Source organism: Hemitrygon akajei, chromosome 9 (assembly GCF_048418815.1).
Source record: "Hemitrygon akajei chromosome 9, sHemAka1.3, whole genome shotgun sequence".
NCBI lineage: Eukaryota > Metazoa > Chordata > Chondrichthyes > Myliobatiformes > Dasyatidae > Hemitrygon > Hemitrygon akajei.
The window spans coordinates 105,776,574-105,797,973 of NC_133132.1; the positions used below are offsets into that span (position 1 = coordinate 105,776,574).

Genomic DNA, 21,400 nt, shown 5'->3' on the forward strand with positions numbered 1-21,400 from the left:
CGTCTTTGCAGATTATGCATCTTGGAAATCCAGCCGATCAGAAATGGGATATCAGCCATATAATTCTTCAAGCAAAAGCATTAGTGGGTTAATGCCACACGCGCATCCAATACATGGACGAATTGACTGGTCGTCCAAATATGGAGGACATAGATAAAAATAGATCTAAATAACCTTTAGATACAAGTCAGGAATACTTTTTTCATGATATCTACTGAATATTAATTTTATAAGTGGAAAATTTGCCACATTTAAAGTTAAAATTCAAACAATTGCATTTTGGAATAGTTAGTTTTTTTTCCATTATAATTCGTGTTTGTCCTACCCCTGGAAAAATAATTTTGCAGAGCTTTTTTTTGAATATTTACTGGTTAATAATTTAATGTCTTTTCTATCTTTTTGTACTTCTGTATATATTGTGCAATGTATATAACAAGTTTCAGGGTTTGTTTATTAAAGTGCATTAAGTATTATGTTAAAGGACAGGGTAATAGACACGTGCAGATATATTTGCATATGAAAGATACTCTGACAACTCTGATTTGGAATGCACTACATGTGGGAGTTATTGAGATTTGTCTGTGGCAAATTGGAGGCATTTTCTTAAAGGGAGAATTTATTGTAAAGTTTGAAGTATCCTTGAAAAGCAAACTTGTTGAGTAATCTATTTTTAGAAAATGGAAGATTAAAATATTTGCATTGCTTTCTGTATCTTTTAAGCACAAATCATTCTCTTTCTTGGGAATAGACCGCAGTTCTATCCTGGATGCCTCCTGATGTTACTAGCGAAAAAAAAATTGCACTTTTCTTTCTTTGTATTGGGGAAGATTTCCTTCCTCTAAGGGCTCGAGTGATTAAAATATTGCCACATGGAAATGTCTAACCACAAACCTTTTATCCTGCCACTAAATGACAACAGCACATTTACACCCGTGCCCTCCACCACTGTCCATCGCTGCCTCTTCTTTCCATATCCAAACCCTCCTTCAATAGCTTTCAGTTGGCATTGGAACTAATATGTGTAGTCCATTTATCCTGAAAATCAAGTGACATAAAAACTGTACGGATATTCTGCTAGTATTTCCCTGGTAAGAAATGCTTAGGAAGATTTTAATTAGCTTCTTTAATAAAACTGAGGCATTTTATTCCCATTTTTCTTCAGGCTTCGCAGATTGGTTTAATGGTTGACCTGAAGGTATTTCTTTGACCATCTTCATGAGAGTCTTGCAGCTAGCCACAAATTATTTTTCCTTTCTCTGTCTATGTAATGAAAATCTGATAACTGGTCTGTGCTAAGCTTATTGACCATACCCAGCTATAGGGGAAAAATAAAACCAGATACGAATACATCACTGGTTCTTCGTGAAGCTAGTTTTGGTGTTCCAAGTTAAACATTGAATTTTTACTAATGCATTTTATATTTGGAATGTTTTAAGTAATTTTTTTTTCAGATTTGTCTTTATGTAAGTTATAGTTGTCTTTGTGGTGGTGGGGTGGGATTACCCATTTTCTTAGTCATATTTTTGCAAATCTTTCTACTACTTAGAACAGAAAAATAACAAGATGCTTTTGAAAGCCTATTTTAATATCTGCAACAGTCTTATTAACTATTATAACTCATAGCATCTGATTAGCTATGCCTTAGTAATGAAATCAAAATGCATTGTAGCAATGCAGGGAATTACATACATGTTAAATAAGCTTGGTATTCTTTTGCTAGTTACATTTTAAGATTATTGATTCAAATTTTCTATAAATATACCATGCTGTTAATTTGAAAGATCTACTGTTGTAACTAATGTTTCTGAGACAAACTCAGATGTCAATAATAAAATTATTAGTTTTGATTGTTACATTTTTTGAGAATTAGCAGTGCATTCATATCAACCATTGGTTACCAAATTCTTTGTGGTCATCCACTGCTTGTCTAGTTTGTATCAAGTTTATTTGAGAGAATGATGTGTAAGACCAGTATGAAAGTACTTCCCTTCAACCGTTTGGTTTTTGAACCAACCAGCACAACTCATAATCAATGCAGTTTAACAACACTATAGCCACTGTAATCACTTTGCACTACAGTTGGCCTTCACTAATCCGACTACCTGTAATCTGGTTCCTTCGATAATCTGGCATTGATTTCAAATTTTCCGTGCAACTGTAATTTCAAATTTCCTGGGCCACCGTACCAAACTGCCGTGCATTGTTTTGGTTGCGCTAGACCTGTTCACATGTTGGCGCACTCTTGTAAGCACAGACAGGTGATTCCTGCTTGTTTTCCTGCATTTATTAATATCATTTGCATGAGTTGTGGCCGCCCGGCACCTGCCCATGGTGGGGGAACTGGTGCTCGCTGGGTCAGTCCACCTCACCCACCTGCTGGCAATTGCGCACTGCCCTCTGGCGTCGCCTGATTGGCGCACCATTCTCTTCTGCCTACAACCTCAGATCAGACATGGCGACCTGCTCAATTTAAGCATATTACTAAGTGGAGGAAAAGAAACGAGGATTCCCTCAGTAACTGCGAGTGAAGAGGGAAGATCCCAGCGTCAAATCACTGGCAGCTTGGCGGTCACGTGAAATGTGGGGTATAGAAGACTCCTTTCTCCGACTTCTGCTTCAGCTCACCCATATGTGCTGCCACCATCATCAACAGTTTTTGAAGAAACTGTTGTGCCAGTTTCAGCACCAGTTCCTGATGCTTCACTCATTTTTCAAGATGAAGATGTTGATGATCCTGACACCACTACACTTGCAGACATTTAACTTTGCCTGAAGGTATATTAAACATCTCACTTTAGAAGCGGAAGTGCTCAACTTCTGTATAAGTTAATTCCTGTACGTTTACCTATATCCTTTATTTTATCTGTGCATGTACAGTATATTACTTAATTAAAATTTTACTTGCTACTCATTTAATATTTCTGTTTCATTATTATCTAACTTGCAATAATTTACATGATATTTTAAAGATATGATGAGGTGGTTAGCTATTGCTTGATGTATTCCTTCTGTAATTCGGCATTTCACTAATCTGGCACTTCTCAGGTCCCAATGGTGCTGGATTATGGGAGGTTGACCCGTAAAATAGACATTGTTTTCTTCGTTACATTAATAAAGATACTCATTTTGTGCTGTCTTGCTTTTTGCCCTCAAGTTAGGAATCAGTTCCTGAATTTGTGCATATTCTGGTGTCTTCTAAATTTGAGTAACTGTTAATCTCAGTTTATAATTTGTGTTGGGTAAAGCATAGCAATTAATAAAACAATTTTAATTCAAAAAAAAAATATATATATATATTAAAAATTGGGATGGGGCTAACTGGAGAAAATGTGTGGGATCTTTACATCTTTACATCTTTGCTGTTAATCAGGGATTTCTACATTGGTCAATAATGATCAATTCAGTCATTTACTCTCTGGGAATTATGCCTGAATTTTTGATCTGATCTGCAGAACAGAATGCAAAAGATTGAACTATTTTCTGCCAAATTATATATACTGTAGAACAGTACAGCACAATATGGGCCTTTAGGTAAACTGAACAAAACTCCACTAAAAATGCTCAAGCAAAATACGGAAGAAGTTGCAATTTGTTTCTGTTTTATTTTTTGTTTTATTTTACTGATACAGTGTGTAATAGGCCCCTTGAGTCACACTGCCCCAGCAATCCCGATTGAACTGTAACATAATCACAGGACAATTTACAATGATCAATTAACCTACTAAATGGTATGTCTTTAGACTGGGAGGAAAGTGGAGTGCTTGGGGAAAAACAATGCATTCCATGAGGAGGATATACAGACTCCCTACTGATGATGCTGGAACTCAACTCTGAAGCCCTGAGCTGTAATTGTGTTGCACTAACATGTGGTGCACAATGTTTTCATCATTGATCTAAAGCATCAGTCCTATTTCACCATTGATGCTCCTTGAAATGCAGTGCATTTGGAGTCGTAGAGTTTTTGTTTGGCAAAAAAAAAATCTTTGCATGAAAATGAATCTCAGGGTAGTATATAGTAACGTGTATGTTGATAATAAACTTACTTTAAACTTTGTATGATGTGCTGGGGATAGCTCGCAAGTGTTGTCACATATTTTGGCACCAATATAGTATGTCCACCTTGCTTGGCAGAACAACACAACACAATGAAACAGACCATACCAAGCAACAACAGTGAAACAAGTACTGTTCCACCCTCTCCCAAACCCCAACCATGCTATTGGCTATATAGTGTGGACAGGCTATTGGTGATGTTCACTCCTAGGAACTTGAAGTTCTCAACCCAACACTGTTGATGTTTCTTTAGTCATTAATCAGATTTTCTTCCTCTCTTTTTGCTTGCATTGATGGAAAGGTTATTGTCATGACACCTTATCACTAAGATCTCTAATTCCTTCCTGTACTCCAATGGCAGAGTCAGCAGAACAACTTTTGAGGCAGATACTTGAAACCTGAGATAAAAATGGAAGCTACATTAAAAAAATGGGTTTGGTTATCAGGAGAGATCATAAAGGCCACATGTCTGTTTTCACTGGAGTGGATGAAGCCTAATAGGTAACAATGCAAGTGAATGCTGATGCTGGAATCTGGAGTAGCATATGATCTGTTGGAGGATCTGTGGGTTAAGCAACATCTGTAGAGGTGAAAGAAACTCCGAGTTCGAGACCTAGTTTTTGGGATCCTGTCATTGCCAAATTCTGTGTTCAAGGCCTGGAGTTCGGGCCCTCAGTGTTCAGCATCTGCGAGTTGTGGGTGTATCCCGAAGATCGAAGTTCTATGGTTGACTGGAGGTCCAGATCAATGCATGAAGGGCAATTGGAAGTCACGAAGTATGGGCAGAGTTTGGGTCTGTGAGTCTGCTGGGGAAGTAGCGTCCCAGGGTCTGCAAATTTGCAAGTCTGCTGGAGGCCAAAGATGGCCATTCCTGGGTTAGAGAACTGTTAGTGCATGGCAGAGGGTTGGGAGGGAGGGTGGAATGGAAATGACTTCACTGTTGTTGCTTTGTTTCGTGGTACGTTCCATTTTGTGTTCTGCCGGGCATAGTGGTGGCCATGCTATGTTGGCATGGTGCCAGAATGTGTGGCCACACTTGTGGACTTCCTCCAGCATATTCTCAAAAGTTCAAAGTAAATTTGTTATCGAAGTACATGCATGTTACTATATAGTACTCTGCGATTCATTTTCTTCCAGGCATTCATTGTGATATCCAACCGTGTTGATGGCATGACCAAGGAAGCTGACCAATGCCTCTACCTTTTCAGGAGGCTGAAGAAATTTGGCATGCTCCCGTCAAGTTTTACGAATTTTTATCAATGCACCACAGAAAGCATCCCATCCAGATGCATAACAACTTGATATGGCAAATTCTCTGCCACAGTCTTTCCTTTGCCTCAGTAAGGTAGGCAACATAATCAAAGACACCACCTATACTGGGCATTCTCTCTTCTCCCCTCTCCCTTCAGTTGGAAGATATAATAACCTGAAAGCATATGTCACCAGCCTCAAGGATAATTTCTACCCCACTGTCAAACTCTTGAACAGGTCTTTCCTGTTTAAGATGGTGTTGCTGAAGTCCAGCAAATACTTAATGGCAGCTAACGGAACAAGAAATGCAACTAAATACTTATTTATAAACACTTTTTGTTTTTAACAACACTATAGCCACTGTAATCACATTGCACTACAGTCGACCTTCACTAATCTGACTACCTGTAATCCGGTTCCTTCGATAATCTGGCATTGATTTCAAATTTTCCGTGCAACTGTGTAAACCATTACTGCAAACAATGAAGAAGGAGAGGCTGAGTCTAGGGTCAAAGCATGCAGGGATGAGGTCAAGGCGGGCAGAGAGGAGAAGGAGGATGAGAAATGGAAAACGAGGTTTGATGGATCTAAGCATCGGGCTGATTTGGAAAGGTACAGGTGTACCTAATAAAGTGGCCGCAGAGTTTATGCTGGTTGCTTTCCTGGGGCAGTAGGAAGTGTAGTCAGAGTCAGTGAAGAGGACTCTCTGTAGTTTCTTGTGGTCCCAGGCAGAGCAGTTGCCGTACCAACTAGTGATGCTTTTCAAGATGACAAATTGGCAAGAATCATTGGAGACCTAATTTCCCTAGAATTACTATAGATTAACATTTAGTCAAATGTGAAAAAATTATACCACTCCTTTGTCATTGGATTAATTTCATTTTACAGATGGTGCAGGTGAAATTAAGGGGTCTTGATTCAGGTATCAATCTTTGAAATGGAATCTTACAAGACCCATAAGCACATCCTTCAAAGTTTAGAGGTTATATACACTCGGTGGCCACTTTACTAGGTACTTCTGTACACATGCTTGTTAGTGGAAATATCTAATCAGCTAATCGTGGCTGCAGCTCAGTGCATAAAAGCATGCAGCATGCACAACGGTGTCAAGTTTACAAAGCATGATGTGAGAGACAAAAAATAAGCACATTCAGTGAGTGGCAGTTCTGCAGGTAAAAATGAGAGGTCAGAAGATGTTCAAGCTGACAGTAGGGCGGCAGTCGCCAAATAAACACGTTAGAACAGTGGTGTGCAGAAGAGCATTTCGAGGTGGATGGGCTACATCAGCACCAGACCACAAACATATACTCAGCAAGAGATACCGATTAAAGTGGCCACTAAGTGTTAAATTCTGACCCTGTCAAGCTCTTTGGCAAGTACATAAGAAACATTTCAGCACTGTGGGCTAACTCAATACTTTTGTCTTCAATTGCCAAAAGTGGTGGAGTAAAATAAAATAACGACAGATCAAATGAAGAGCACATCTGCATTTCTAATACATATTCTCAGAACATTATGTTTTGAAAGAGGTACAAAGCCAAAATATTATCCCCATCCCCATCACCCCAGATATGGAAATCAGAGTGGATTTATGTCCAGAATACGTATTAAGAGACTTTGCAACAGCCTGCAGTTCTGAAACCACTGGGTTGGATCAGTGGAAAGTGCAGTGGGAATTAATGGCTATCATAGCCCGAAGTCCAATCCATGTCTAATCTCATTCATCTGCATTTATAGAGTCATGGGCCAATTGTTACACAGCATAGAAAAAGGCCCTTCAGCCCAATTCATTCATTCTGACCAAGGTACCTACCTAAGCAAGTTTTATTTGCTTGCATTCAGCCCATATCTCACTCAACCTTTTCTATCCATATCCTGTTCCCTTATAAACATTATAATTGTACCCATCTAGAACATAGAACAGTATAGCACAGGAACAGGCTCTTCAGTCCAAAAATTCAGTCTAACTAATCTTTCTGCATACACAATCTTCACATCCTTCCATTTTCCTCACATTCATTGGTTAATCCAAATGTTCCTTAAAATTCCCTAATGCATCTGTCTTTACCACACCCTGGGCATTGCATTCCAGGCACTCTCTGCTCTCTGTGTGAAAAAAAGCTTACCACTCACATCTCCTTTGAACTTACCCCCTCTCACCTTCAATGCATGCCCTCTGGTATTAGACATTTCAACCCCGGGGTAAAGATACTGTCTGTCTACTCTAACTGTGCCTCTTATAATCTTATAAACCTCTGTCAGGTCTTCTCTCAGCTTCCGCCGCTCCAGAGAAAGCAACCCAAGTTTGTCCAAATTCTTGTAGTAGCACATGCTCCCTAATCCAGGCAGCACCCTGGTAAACCTCTTCTGGACCCACTGCAAAGCCATGATATCCTTCCTATGGGCAAGCAGAACTGTATGCAATACTCCAGGTGCAGCCTAACTAGAGTTTTCTTAAGCTGCAACATAACTTCCTGACTTTTGAACTCTATGCCTTGACGCCAAAGAGAATATGCCTTAACCCTCCTATCAACCTGTGTAGCCACTTTCAGGGAGCTCTGACCTTGGATTCCAAGATCCCTCTGCTCATCAACACTGCTATGGTATAGTGTTAATTTATATTTGATCTACCAAGGTGAAACATTTGGCTGGGTTGTACTCCATCTGCCATTTCACTGCCCAGATCTTCAACTGATCAATATCCCACTGTGTTCTTTGCCAGTCTTCTATGCGATCCACAACATCACCAATCTTTGTACCATCAGCAAACTTATTAACCCATCCATGTAAATTTTCATCCAGGTCATTCATAGACATCACAAACAGCAAAGATCCCAGCACAGATCCCTGCGGAACACCATTAATTACAGACTTCCAGCTAGAGAAATTCCCACCAACCGTCCTCTATGGGAAATCCAGTTCGGAATCCAAATGGCTGATTCACCATGAATCCTATGCATCTCAATCTTCTGGATGAGCCTGCCATGAGGGACTTTGTGAAACACCTGTTATGTCTCCACCTATTGTGCTTGATAGAAGAGGGGAAGAGGAGAGAGGATGGTGTCAGTCTCCTCCGTCTCACAGAACCCACCCTCTACGCAGCTGGTTCTGTGTGAGCACAGGACTGCATGGCATCCAGAAGAATAGTGGGTGCAGTGGGCTGCCCCTCTCTGACCTGTAGCTCACTAGCAGGTTTCCACTGGAATGGAGAGGTGTTGGGCATTTGTACTCCCTCCAGCCTAAATGACAGCAGCCTCTTCAGTCACTGGGACCACAACATCTTCGGGGAGGATTTCTTTGATTCAAGTCAAATTTACAGCATGTCTTACTTAGGATTCAAGTCAGACTTGCAGCATATCTTCAAGCCACAATGCAGCTATTGCACTTTGTTTTCACATGCAGCTATACATTTCTCCTGTTTTCTTTTTCTGTTACAAAAAACATATTTCTTTGAAATTTTTATTGGCTGTGCACATGCCATTTGAAAAATTTCTGATTTGCTCGTGTTTCTTCTGATCTTTATATATTGTCCACCATACTTGGCCTCCCTGCATCCTTGCAAACAACAAGAACATGACAAATAGTTCATTTTCCCAAAAGACAACTGATTATTTACTTGCTGGTTTCTCTTGTTCAATGAAGCGCAGTGGAACAAACACTGCCTACTTTAAGCTATCTTGTCATCTTGTTTTGTCTTGCATTGAATGCTATTTAACTTGACTGATCTTTGGTTATTTTCCACATCTGCTGGTTTGCTTGTCTTTGGATTAACTTACTATAAAGGCTGCGATAGTGGTGTGGCGGTTAGCGTTATGCTATTAGAGCACCTGTGACCCAGGTTCAAATCCGCCACTGTTGGTAAAGATTTTGTACGTTCTCTCTGTGACCATGCGTGCTTCCTTGGATGCTCCAGCTTCCCCCCCACATTCCAAAGACGTACTGCTCATGGTCAGTAAATTGTGGGCATGCTATGTTGGGGTCAACTTGGGGGCTGCTGCCAGAATGTATTCGGGTTGTTTTAGTGCTTGATGCAAACAGCACATTTCAGTGAATACTTGGATGTACACGTGACAAATAAAGTTATTCTTTATCTTCATATTTTTGTAGATTTTACAGACACAAACTCTTGATAAAAGGTAGACAGTTTTCGTAGACGTACCACTGAAAGCATCCTCGGGATGCACCTCGGCTCAATATGGCAGCTGCTCTGCCCAGGACCTGAAAAAACAGCAGAGAATTGTTGACACAGCGCCATCAATATCACCTCACTAGTGTTTGCTCTCTTTTTAATTTAAATTTTATTTATGCAGTGGATTCGGTCAAAAGGGCTATTGGTTGATCAGGGCAGCTGCTTAATTGGGACAACTCTCATAGAACAAAAACAAACTGAGAAAGTGGTCAGGATTGCCTTCATTTACTTGGGCACTATGCCACTTACAGGAGACAGTTGTCAAATAGTTTCTAACTAGTATCTGTCGCAAGCATGCCATGTAGCCATTAAACTCTATACTGTGATTAGAGCAAACAGTTTTTAAATACTGTCATTTTCCCACATGTTTGCGTTCAAAAAGCAACGATCTTTGTCATTCTCCATAACTTCCGCCACCTCCAATGGGATCCCACTACCAAGCACATCTTTCCCTCCCCCCCTTTCTGCTTTCTGCAGGGATCGCTCCCTACGCGACTCCCTTGTCCACTCGTCCCCCTCATCCCTTCCCACCGATCTCCCTCTTGGCACTTATCCTTGTAAACAGAACAAGTGCTACACCTGCCCTTACACTTCCTCCCTCACCACCATTCAGGGCCCCAGACAGTCCTTCCAGGTGAGGCGACACTTCACCTGTGAGTCGGCTGGTGTGGTATACTGCGTCCGGTGCTCCCGGTGTGGCCTTTTATATATTGGTGAGACCCGACGCAGACTGGGAGACCATTTCGCTGAACACCTACGCTCGGTCCGCCAGAGAAAGCAGGATCTCCCAGTGGCCACACATTTTAATTCCACGTCCCAGTCCCATTCCCATTCCCATTCTGATATGTCTATCCATGGCCTCCTCTAATGTCAAAATGAATCCAAACTCAGGTTGGAGGAACACCTTATATACTGGCTGGGTAGCCTCCAACCTGATGGCATGAACATTGACTTTTCTAACTTCCGTTAATGTCCCTCCTCCCCTTCTTACCCCATCCCTGACATATTTAGTTGTTTGTTTTTTATTCTCTCTCTGCCCATCACTCTGCCTGTTCTCCATCTCCCTCTGGTGCTTCCCCCCCCCCCTTTCTTTCTCCCGAGGCCTCCTTTCCCATGATCCTTTCCCTTCTCCAGCTCTGTATCACTTTCGCCAATCACCTTTTCAGCTCTTAGCTTCATCCCACCACCTCCGGTCTTCTCCTATCATTTCGCATTCCCCCTCCCCCCCACTACTTTCAAATCTCTTACTATCTTTCCTTTCAGTTAGTCCTGACGAAGGGTCTCGGCCCGAAACGTCGACAGTGCTTCTCCTTATAGATGCTGCCTGGCCTGCTGTGTTCCACCAGCATCTTGTGTGTGTTGTTTGAATTTCCAGCATCTGCAGATTTCCTCGTGTGTTTGACCTTTGTCATTGATGGTTGGCAGGAAATTTGCAGGAAGACAATTCAATGCTATTTTGCTCACTGCGGTTTCAAGCATTCTGGCTTGGAGATGCCAGAAACAGCCATGAGTGAAAATGAAATGCTTTCACTACTTCAACAAGTTAGCAACCTCGAAGAATTTGAAGGTATCAACTATCATATTGAATATTACAATGAAAATGAAGATTTGGAGGATGCAACCATTGAAAGCATTGTATAAAGGCAGTCCATTATCTGAACTAGTTGTCTGCACTGATTTTGTTCATTGAGTCAATCAAAAGAACACCATCAGCGTACACCGAATGAATTCTTCTGTTGATAAATATTATGAGCTAATACACTGTTTTATAGTACTGTAGTGGTGTTGGTAGTGTTCTAATTTGTTCTGTATTTTATTTTAATACATAATTTGTTAATCGATTAAATGGTTATTTGTTTTGTTTATGCCTTTTAAACTATTTCCATTAAATTTTGGCTAATCGGGGCAGCTGCTTAACTGGGTCAAAATTTATTAGTCCCAATGAGCCGGAATCCACTATATATAAATTTCTTACTGTAATTAGCTATTGAGCAGTACTGCTGCTGCAAAGCATCAAATTATATAACATGTCAATGATAGTAAACCTGACTCTCACATCTCAGCACATCATGGAGAACATCCATGGACTCTGTCCACACTTCCCCCTGCCCACAGAAAAACAGCCAAAATAGTCAAAGACCCCTCCCACCCTGGTCATTATCTCATCTCTCTCCTTCATTTGGGCATCAAGGTCAGCTTCTATTCAGCTGTTATAAGACTATTGAATAGATCTCATAAAATTAAGATAGATTCTTCACCTTTCAACCTATCTCCTTGTGGCCATTGTACTGTTTTGGCTCCCTGTATTGCAATTTCTTTCCATGTGAAACATTATATTCTGCATTCTGTTAGTGCTTTTCCCTTTGTATTACCTCAATATGCTAACTGTATGTTTGGAATGATCTGTATGGAAAGCATGCTAAACAAAGTTTTTCATTGTCCGGAGGAGGTTCACTAAATAATTCTGGAAATGAACTGGTTAACACATGAGTAGTGTTTGATGGCTCAGGGCCTGTACTCACTGGAGTTTAGAAGAATGAGGGAAGATCTCATTGAAAGTGAAGGGACATTGAAAGGACTATGTAGAGTGTTTGTGGAGAGGATGTTTCTAATAGTGGGTGAGCCTATGACCAGTGGGCACAGCCTCAGAAAAGAAGTATGTCCCTTTAGAACAGAGATGAGGAGGAATTTCTTTAGCCAGTGGGTGGTGAATCTGTGGACTTCATTGCCACAGAAGGCTTTGGAGGCCAAGTCATTGGATATACTTAAATTGGAAGTTGATAGGTTCCTGATTAGTCAGGGTGTCAAATGTTATGGGAAGAAGGCTGGAGAAATGGGTTGAAAGGAATAATCGATTAGCCATGATAGAATGGTGGAGCAGACTCAATGCGCTGAATGGCCTAATTGTGTTCCTATGTCTTATGGTCCTGTGGTCTTATTGTATATGAGTGCATATAACAATAAAAGAACAATCACCAAAAACATTTCAGATAATGACAAGTGGTATTTCTAGAACACGTCAACATAACCTTAAGCAACTGGGATTGAAATTCACTAACTAAATGTCAGATGCATTGACGTATCCCAAAACTACTGACCATGCTGCATTATTCTGGCCAACACAAGTGAATTGATTCATAAATGGGGGGGGGGGGGGTGAACTTGTAACAAAGGAGGTACTAACATAGTAGTGGATTGTCCAGTTCACTTTGTTAACTTTCCTTGACATTGGTGGATAGTAAGATTGGCTCAGGTATACAGGCTAATCAATTCCTTCATGCTCAGTCATAATATCAATACATATTGTGTTCTGCTTCAAATCATTGCCTCTTTTGCCTTGACTGCTATATTATTCAGGTGTAAAATCATGGTAAGGACTGTTAGTGCAATGTCACGGCCATTATTTTACCTCCATTAGTCAAAAACATCCAAATCTCTTTGTGTGGCTTCAACATCAGAATGGAGGAGTGTTGTTCTCTCTAGCATTAAGTCTAATCACTGAATCTCTCTGACATCTCATCATGCTTCAGTAAATGAATAAATAAAACATATATCAAACAAAGGATAGTTAAAAAACTAGTTCAGAATCATAATCAGTTTTATTATCACTGACATATGTTGTGAAATTTGTTGTTTTGCAACAGCAGTACAGTGCAATGCATAAAATAGACCATATGCTGTACATATAAAATAATCAGTGCAAAAAGGAGAGCAAAAAATACTGAGGCGGTGTTCATGGGTTCATGGACTGTTCAGAAATCTGACGGCAGAGGGGAAGAAGCTGTTTCTAAAACACTGAGTTTGTGTCTTCAGGCTCCTGTACCTTCTACCTGATGGTAGCAATGCGAAGAGGGCATGTTCTGTATGGTAGGTGTCCTAAGTGATGGATGCCTCCTTTCTGAGGAATCGCCTTTTGAAGATGTCCTTGCTGGTGGGGAGGCTGGTACCCATGATGGAGCTGGCTGAGTCTACAGCCCTCTGCAGCTCTTTTTCCAATTTTGTGGTGAGCTAAAGTTCAACAAGTACCATCATGCAGTGAACAATTCATTGGCCACTTATATTCCAAATTTTTTACTGTAAGCTATTTATGTAACCTTTTATAATAACTCCTCACTGTCTATATTATGCTTGTTGAATTAGTTTTAAGTAAAATAAAACTGATCCATATTGCAGGATTCCCTCTATCCCTGCAACACACACAAAGTGCTGGAGGAACTCAGTAGGCCAGGCTGCATCTATGGAAAAAAGTTTTGGGCCGGGGGCCTTTCACTAGGACTGGAAAATAGGATAAGATGTTACAGCAAGAAGGTGGGGGAGGGGTAGCAGGGGGGAGGGGAGGAGGAGATAGAAGGTGGTAGGTAATAGGTAACACTGGGAGAGGGAGTGGGGGTGAAGTAAAGAGCTGGGAAATTGATTGCTGCAAGAGATAAAGGGCTGGAGAAGGGGGAATCTGATAAGAGAAGGTAGAAGACCATGGAAGAAAGGGAAGGGGGAGGAGCACCAGAGGAAGACGATGGGCAGGTAAGGAGATGAGGTGAGAGAAGGAAATGGGAATGGGAATGGTGAGGGGAGTGGAGGGGCAATTACCAGAAATTTGAGAAGTTGATGCTTATGCTATTACACGAGGAAATCTGCAGATGCTGGAAATTCAAGCAACACACACAAAATGCCGGTGGAACACAGCAGGCCAGGCAGCATCTATAGGAAGAAGCACAGTTGACATTTTGGGCCGAGACCCTTCGTCAGGGCTTATGCCATTAGATTGGAGGCTATCCAGATGGAATATAAGGTGTTGCTCCTCCAACCTGAGTATGGCCTCATCATGGCACATGTCAGAAAGGGAATGGGAAGTAGAACTGAGGTGGGTGACCACCGGGAGATTCTGCTTTCTCTAGTGGACAGAATGAAGGTGCTCTGTGAAGTGGTCTACCAATCTACTCACATTTCCCTCTATCCCTGACCAAGTTATCATTGATGATCTGGGATTTGAAGCTCTCAACTCTCTGTAGTTTTTTGTTTATGACTCCTAGTTGGGAAGTTGAGTAGTACAAAGAGATGGCAATAGGCTTTTAACCATCTTTGTCCTGTCTGCAATGCACCCAAATTATGTTCATTTTATCCCTTTTCAGCTGAGCTTTGCTTTAAAGTTGCAATAGTGCAATGTTGCACTTTGACAGCAGATGGCGACATTTCTTACTTTCTACTGCATAACTGAATAATGCATTTTGATCTCAACTGTCAGACAAAACCAGAATAAGAATCACGTTTATTACATTTGTTAGTCTGTGGCAGCAATATAGGGCAAAGACATGAAATTACTATAATCACAGTGCAAATAAATAATGCGCAAAAACAAATAACAAAGTAGTTATAAGATGTTGATGAGGCCAAATTTGGAGTATTGTGCACATTTCCGGTTACCAATCTACAGGCAATATGTTAATAAGACTGAAAGAGTGCAGTGAAAATTTACAAGGAAGTTGCTGGGATTTGAGAACCTGAGTTATAGAGAAAGGTTCAATACTTTAAGGCTTTATTCCCTAGAGGGAGGAGAATGAGAGGAGATTTGATAGTGGTATACAAAATTCTGAGGGGATATAGATAGGGTTAATGCAAGCAGGATATTTCCACAGAGGTAGGGTGAGACATGAAATGGAGGTCATAGGTTAATAGTGAAAGGTGAAATGTTAAAGGGGGAACTTCTTCACTCAGATTGGTGAGTGTGTAGAATGAACTGCCAATGGAAGTGTTGGTTGTGGGTTCAATTGCAACATATAAGTGAAGGTTAGTTAAGTACATGGACAGGAGGGGTATGGAGGGCTATGGTCCAGGTGTAGGTCAATGTGATAGACTAGATGGGCCTAAGGACATGTTTCTATGCTATGGTACTCCATCACTCTATAACTCTACACATAGTAAGCATACTGAATCAGAGACTTACTGCTAATCTTAAAGAGTATTTCTGTAACACAAACTTGAGCAGTCGTTAATAGAACATTTTTTTCATTATTTAATGCATGTTAAAAAATTTAAATTATAATCTTTGCCTTGTAAACTAATGTAAATAGTCATAAACAGCTATTTATTAATGATCTACAGCTAAATATTTAATTAACATGATCTACAATTTTACGTCATCTGTTCTTATTCATAATTTTAATGTGGTGTCATTAACCAGAACTTTGCACCTAGTGGGAATATTTTGAAGACTTACTTCCCAAAACCTATTTGTGCAATCATGACTTCAGAACATGCCATTCAGTCTCACAGTAAAAATCAAGGTGGAGTTCATTGTGAGATGCGCTCAGGTGCAATGAAAAACTGACGCAGCAGCATCCGAGGCACAGAGCATCGGGTAAGCAGCATTCACTAGAAAAACACAAATTATGCACAATCTTTACACGAGAAACCAGAATTAGTGCAAAAAGAAAAGTTGCAGTGCAAAATGATCATAGTGTTCATGGCATTGGTATACTGTAGTGTGCTGGTTGGTTCAAGAACTGACTGGTTGAAGGGATTTAGCTGTTCTTGAACCTGGTGGTTTGGGACTTCAGACTTCTGTACTTCCTGCCTGCTGGTAACTGTGATTGTAGCTGGTTCTAGACTCTCCCATTAAAGCAGGGGTTCCCATGGACTCCCTCAGTTAATAGTAGGGGTCCATGGCATATAAAGGTTGGAAACCCCTGCACTAAAGTTAGCTCCCTCTCTACATCCACTCTATCTAGGCCCTTCAATTCGATAGTTTTCAAACTTCAGTTCTTCATATGCTACATGAGCCATGAGCAGTTGCACTTTAAAAAAAATACTTTTATTTAGAGATACAGCACGGTAGCAAGCCTTTCTGGCCCAACTAACCCGCATCGCCCAATTTACCTATTGACCTGAACATCTTTGGAATGTGGGAGGAAACCAGAGCACTGGAGGACAACTATGTGGTTGCAGAGAGAACATACAAACTCTTCACAAGTGGCAGCAGAAATTGAACCTGGGCCGCTGCACTAACTGCTACACTGACAAGTGTTGGATTAGACTCTATAACTGTTACTTTATTTGCAGTTTAATCATTTATGCCTGCTAGTATTTTATATATACCTTCATACCTGTAACTGTTTAGTATGTTTCCTAGTCGTCACAGTATATATATGCAATTATTCAGAGTGTCCGCTGTTGGTTACATTTCTTTGTATCATTCTGGAAAGTTCTCTGGTATCACAATATTTGAATAGGGGGTATCTGGATAGCACTTATCTACAAATCTGATGGAATGTCTCTGATCTATAGGGAATAAGAAGAACTGACCACGTTGCCCCACCATCCTTGCCATCTTTTATTTTTCTCTTCCTTTTCTCTGTTTTTAACCTCTCAATATTCCTGGTTTCCAATCTTTGTTTTATTAGAGCTTCATAAATGATTGTGAAGCAACAAATTTGATGGCTCTTTCTTGACTTCCAAAAGGACCTTGATTAAAAACATCAGAATCCAACACATGCTTCCATCCTGGAGTTTATGGGACAGTTGTTAGGCTGGTAACCAGGCATAGACTTGCTACAGTCTATTTTAGCCTACAGTTTGCTTGGCAGGTTTGAAAGGCTTCGGATTCCCTCTGCCTAATACCAACACTGTAGAGACTGACATGTCAGTCCATGGCCTCCTCTACTGCCATGATGAGGCCATTCTCAGGTTGGAGGAGCAACACCTCATATTCCTTCTGGGTAGCCTCCAACCTGATGGCATGAACTTTGATTTTATTAACTTCTGGTAATTTCTCCTCCTGCATCCCTCTCTTTTTTTCCATTTCGCTTTCTGGCTCCCCTCTTACTCCTTCACTTCTCCTCACCTGCCTATCACTTCCCTCTGGTTCCCCTCCTCTTTCCCTTTCTCTCATCGTCCACTCTCCTCCCCCTATCAAATTCCTCTTTCTTCGGCTCTTTGCCTTTCCCACCTATCACCTCCCAGCTTTTCACTTCGTTTTCTGTCTCCCACGCACCCACCTTCCCTCTCACCTGGCCTCAACTATCACATGTTTGCTGGTGCTGCTCCCTCCATCTTTTTATTCTGACATCTTCCCTCTTCCTTCCCTGTCCTGATGAAGGGTCTCAGCCCATAACGTCGACTGTTTATTCCCCTCCATAGACGCAGCCTGACTGCTGAGTTCCTCCGGCGTTTTGTATGTGTTACCATAGAGTTCTCTCCTTATCTCTCTGCTACACAATTATCTCCTGGTTTTCTACTGCACTGGTCGTTGTCCATTATATCCACCAATGATTGTGAAACCTGTGCAGGAGAGTTTTTAAAGTGGTAAGGCCATTTCACTGGGGCAGTTGCACTCTTTCTACGCTGGAAGTCTGGATCCAGTGGTACGAATAGTCATCACAACTGGGGTCTTTCTTGGTTGCAATAAATGACCATGACTTCTTCTGTGCCTTGTCATGCCCATCGCTCTCCACAAAATGCTGCAGAACTGCCTTTCTGGCTGTTGGATCTCACTGTTGATCTCATCGACTCATGAGACTGTAAGACCATATAGGAGCAGAAGTAGGCCATTCGGCCTATCGAGTCTGCTCCGCCATTCAATCATGGGCTGATACAATTCTGCCAGTCACCCCCACTCCCCTGCATTCTCCCCGTACCCTTTGATGCCCTGGCTAATCAAGAACCTATCTATCTCTGCCTTAAATGAACCCAATGACTTGGCCTCCACAGCTGCTCATGGCAACAGATTTACCACACACTGACTAATGTAATTTCTCTGCATCTCTGTTCTAAATGGACATCCTTCAAACCTGAAGTTGTGCCCTTTTTTCTTAGAGTCCCCTAGCATGGGAAATAACTTTGCTATATCTAATCTGTTCAGGATTTTAACATTCGGAATGGTTCAATGAATCCCCACTCATTCTCCTGAACTCCAGGGAATACAGCCCAAAAGGTGCCTTCTCATAGTAGGACAGGCATGTTCCTATCTCACCGCTGCATGAGACTCGACGGCTACCCTGTCTATTGCACTGCAGAGCCAGAAGTTCAGTAGAATACTCTATTACCTACTACAATACAAATTCCCCGATGTCATGCAGGGACTCATTACCTGAACATTGACGGGTTCCTCTTTCTGCAAACCCCTCCTCTTGGCTGAGTTCTTCCAGCATTTTTGTTTTTGTTCAGTGAATGGGAACAGGTGTGCAGCTCCTTTACTGCACCGTTTTAAATACAAGAGATTCTTCAGATGCTGGTAGTTCTCCACAACGCATACAAAATGCTGGAGGAACTCAGCAGGTCAGGCAGCATCTATCGAAATGTATAAACAGTTGGTGTTTTGGGCCAAGACCCTTCACCAGGACTGGAAAGGCAGGGGGCAGATCAGAATAAGAAGGTGGTGGGGGGGGAGTGGATGGACTACAAGCTGGCAGCTGACAGGTGAGACCAGGTGAGGGGGAAGAAGTAAGAAGCTGGGAAGGGACAAGTGGAAGACCTAAAGGGCTGAAGTAGAAGGAATCTGATAGGAGAGGAGGCTGGGCCATGAAAGAAAAGAAAGGAGGAGTGGAACCAGAGGGAGGTGATATGCAGGTGAAGAGAAAAGCAGGGGTAAGAGGCAAGCAAGAATGAGGAATGGAATTCCTCCCTTCCCCTTCTCCCTTTTTCTCTTTCCCTATTCTGGCCCACTTCTTAACCTTCTCCTCTCCTCATCTACGTAGCAGACAGTGGCGGAATTGAACTTAGGCTGCTGGTGCTGCAATAATGTTATACAGCCCACTGCACTGGCAAGCATCCTTAGGCTGGTAACCAGGCATGGGCTTGCTATAGTTCACTTCAGCCAGTTGGCTTTCTCTGACCGGTTCCAATCCTGTAGAATTTCCTCTTTATCTCTATGTCACAAGATTGTGTCACAAAATCTCTATGTCAGCTCTCTACTGTGCTTCAGGCACAGCAATGAACTCAGATTCACTATGTGAACTGTGAACCATGAGGGAAGGGGAAGGAGGAGGTGAACCAGAGGGAAATGATGGACAGGTAAGCAGAAGAGAAGGGGTGAAGGGAGAACTCCTCCTCTTGGCTGAATTCTTCCAGCACTTCTGTTTGTGCTCTGTGAACAGGAACTTCTGATCTTCGAGCAGGAGCTCCATGACTTGCCAATGACTTTACCCCTCTGTAGTTTAATGCATTTCAAGACTTCCTGCAGATTGCTGTAATAATGAGATGTTGCAAAGCTAATAATAAGCTGTGACATTATTATTAAGTCGATTAATTCAAGAGCATGGAAAATAGATTATCTTCCAATTAATTAGCCACTTAATTTGTGAACTTGCATGAGACTAAAATGTTGATAGACCTCCTGTTTATGTGAACTTAATTTAAGCATGGTTATTTGCATAATTGCATTATTTACCATTGTTTGGTGTTGGATTCTTTTTAAGGAGCTGACAATGGTGCACGGTTCACAATAAAAATGAAGAAGGCGGATGAGGGGAAGGAGTACAAGCTGGCAGGTGATAATTGAGGCCAGATGAGGAGGAAGGTGGGTGAGGTGGGGAAGAAGGGGAACCAGATGAAAGTGATGGGCAGGTGAGGAAAGGAGAAAGGGTGAGAGGGTTACCCTTTCTCCTATGGTCAACTGTCCTCTCCAATCAGATTCCTTCTTCTTCAGCCATTTACCTCGTCCACCTACCACCTCCCAGCTTCTTACTTCATGTACCTTTCCCCACTCACCCACCTTCCCCCTCACCTGGTCTCACCTATTACTTGCCAGCTTGTACTCCTTCCTGTCTCCCCCCACCCCAACCTTCTTATTCTGGCTCTCTGCCCCCTTCCTTTCCAGGCCAGGTGGAAGAAGCCAGAGCAAAACATTGGGAAGAGGGGAAGGGTCTCCAGCGATGCTGCCTGACCTGCTGAGTTCCTCCAGCATTTTGTGCAGGTTGCTCTGGATTTCCAGCTCAGCAGAATGTCTTATGGTTATACTTCATCCCCTCATTACACTGAGGCTGACAAGGGAAAAGCAATGGTGGAGTTCCTAACATGGTGTTATAGTTACAGAGAAGGTAAAATACAGGGAGACAGGAAGGTGAAAGGCCACGACAAGGTAGATTTTGAGTTTAAGAGTTGATTTCACCTGCCATTTTCCCCGCACCACAGCAGCTCGAATATAGTTTCAGGCTTACTTTTCCAGAGATACAGTGCAGCCCAACATTTCGTGCCACCCACCTATTTACACCTAGCGTAATCACAGGACAATTTACAATGACCAATTAACCTACTAACCTGTACGTCTTTGGACCCGGGATAAACCCACACGGTCACGGGGAGAATGTACAAACCCTTTGCAGACGTTGCCAGAAATGAACTCCGAACTCTGACGGCCCGAGCCGTAACAATGTTGTGCAAGCTGCTATGCTACCATTGTGGCAATGTGCCTTAGGGCATTCTGAAGAATGAAATGAGCCCTGACAAAGGGTCTTGACCTGAAAGGTCACTGTTTCTTCCTTTCAACCGCTGCTGCCTGACCTGCTGATTTCCTCCAGCACGTTGTTCTTCTGAAGAATGAATGGTGATATTCAGCTCAAAGCTCTCCTTTTCTTCTGTTCAACGTGATCTCCGTTTGTATCTTAACCTGTGATCTGACAGTAAGGAAGCCAGATCCCACTAACTTCCTGGAAGCCTTTGGCTGCTTCCCATTGGAGCACGAGAGAGCCACAGGCAAGTTTCTGGACGTGTATTGGCTTTGTGTCAGCCTATTGCTGGATGATGTCAGCTTTATTCACCATATTCCTCTATGTGTATTAGGGATTTGCTGTGATGTGTTGGTCAGGGTGTGACATGCAGCAAAAAACAACAGTTATAAGGAATAAGGTATTATATAAAAATAAAGTTAGAGGTTAAAATATGGATATGGAATGAAATGTGCATAAATACATAAAT

At 41.8% G+C, this 21,400-nt stretch overlaps 1 protein-coding gene across 3 annotated transcripts in view; it reads left to right on the top strand.

Annotated features, from left to right (window-relative positions):
- Positions 1-2,911, top strand: part of LOC140733428 (serine/threonine-protein kinase ICK-like) — a 54,732-nt gene extending 51,821 nt beyond the window's left edge. For 2 of the 3 annotated variants that reach the window (XM_073056737.1, XM_073056738.1), the window contains exon 14: positions 12-2,911. In XM_073056737.1, the coding sequence (XP_072912838.1) occupies positions 12-157 (146 nt within the window). In that variant the 3' untranslated portion in view covers positions 158-2,911. The remainder of the gene's footprint in view (positions 1-11) is intronic. The other variant, XR_012100283.1, reaches the window with a different exon arrangement.
- The last annotated feature ends 18,489 nt before the right edge of the window (positions 2,912-21,400 follow it).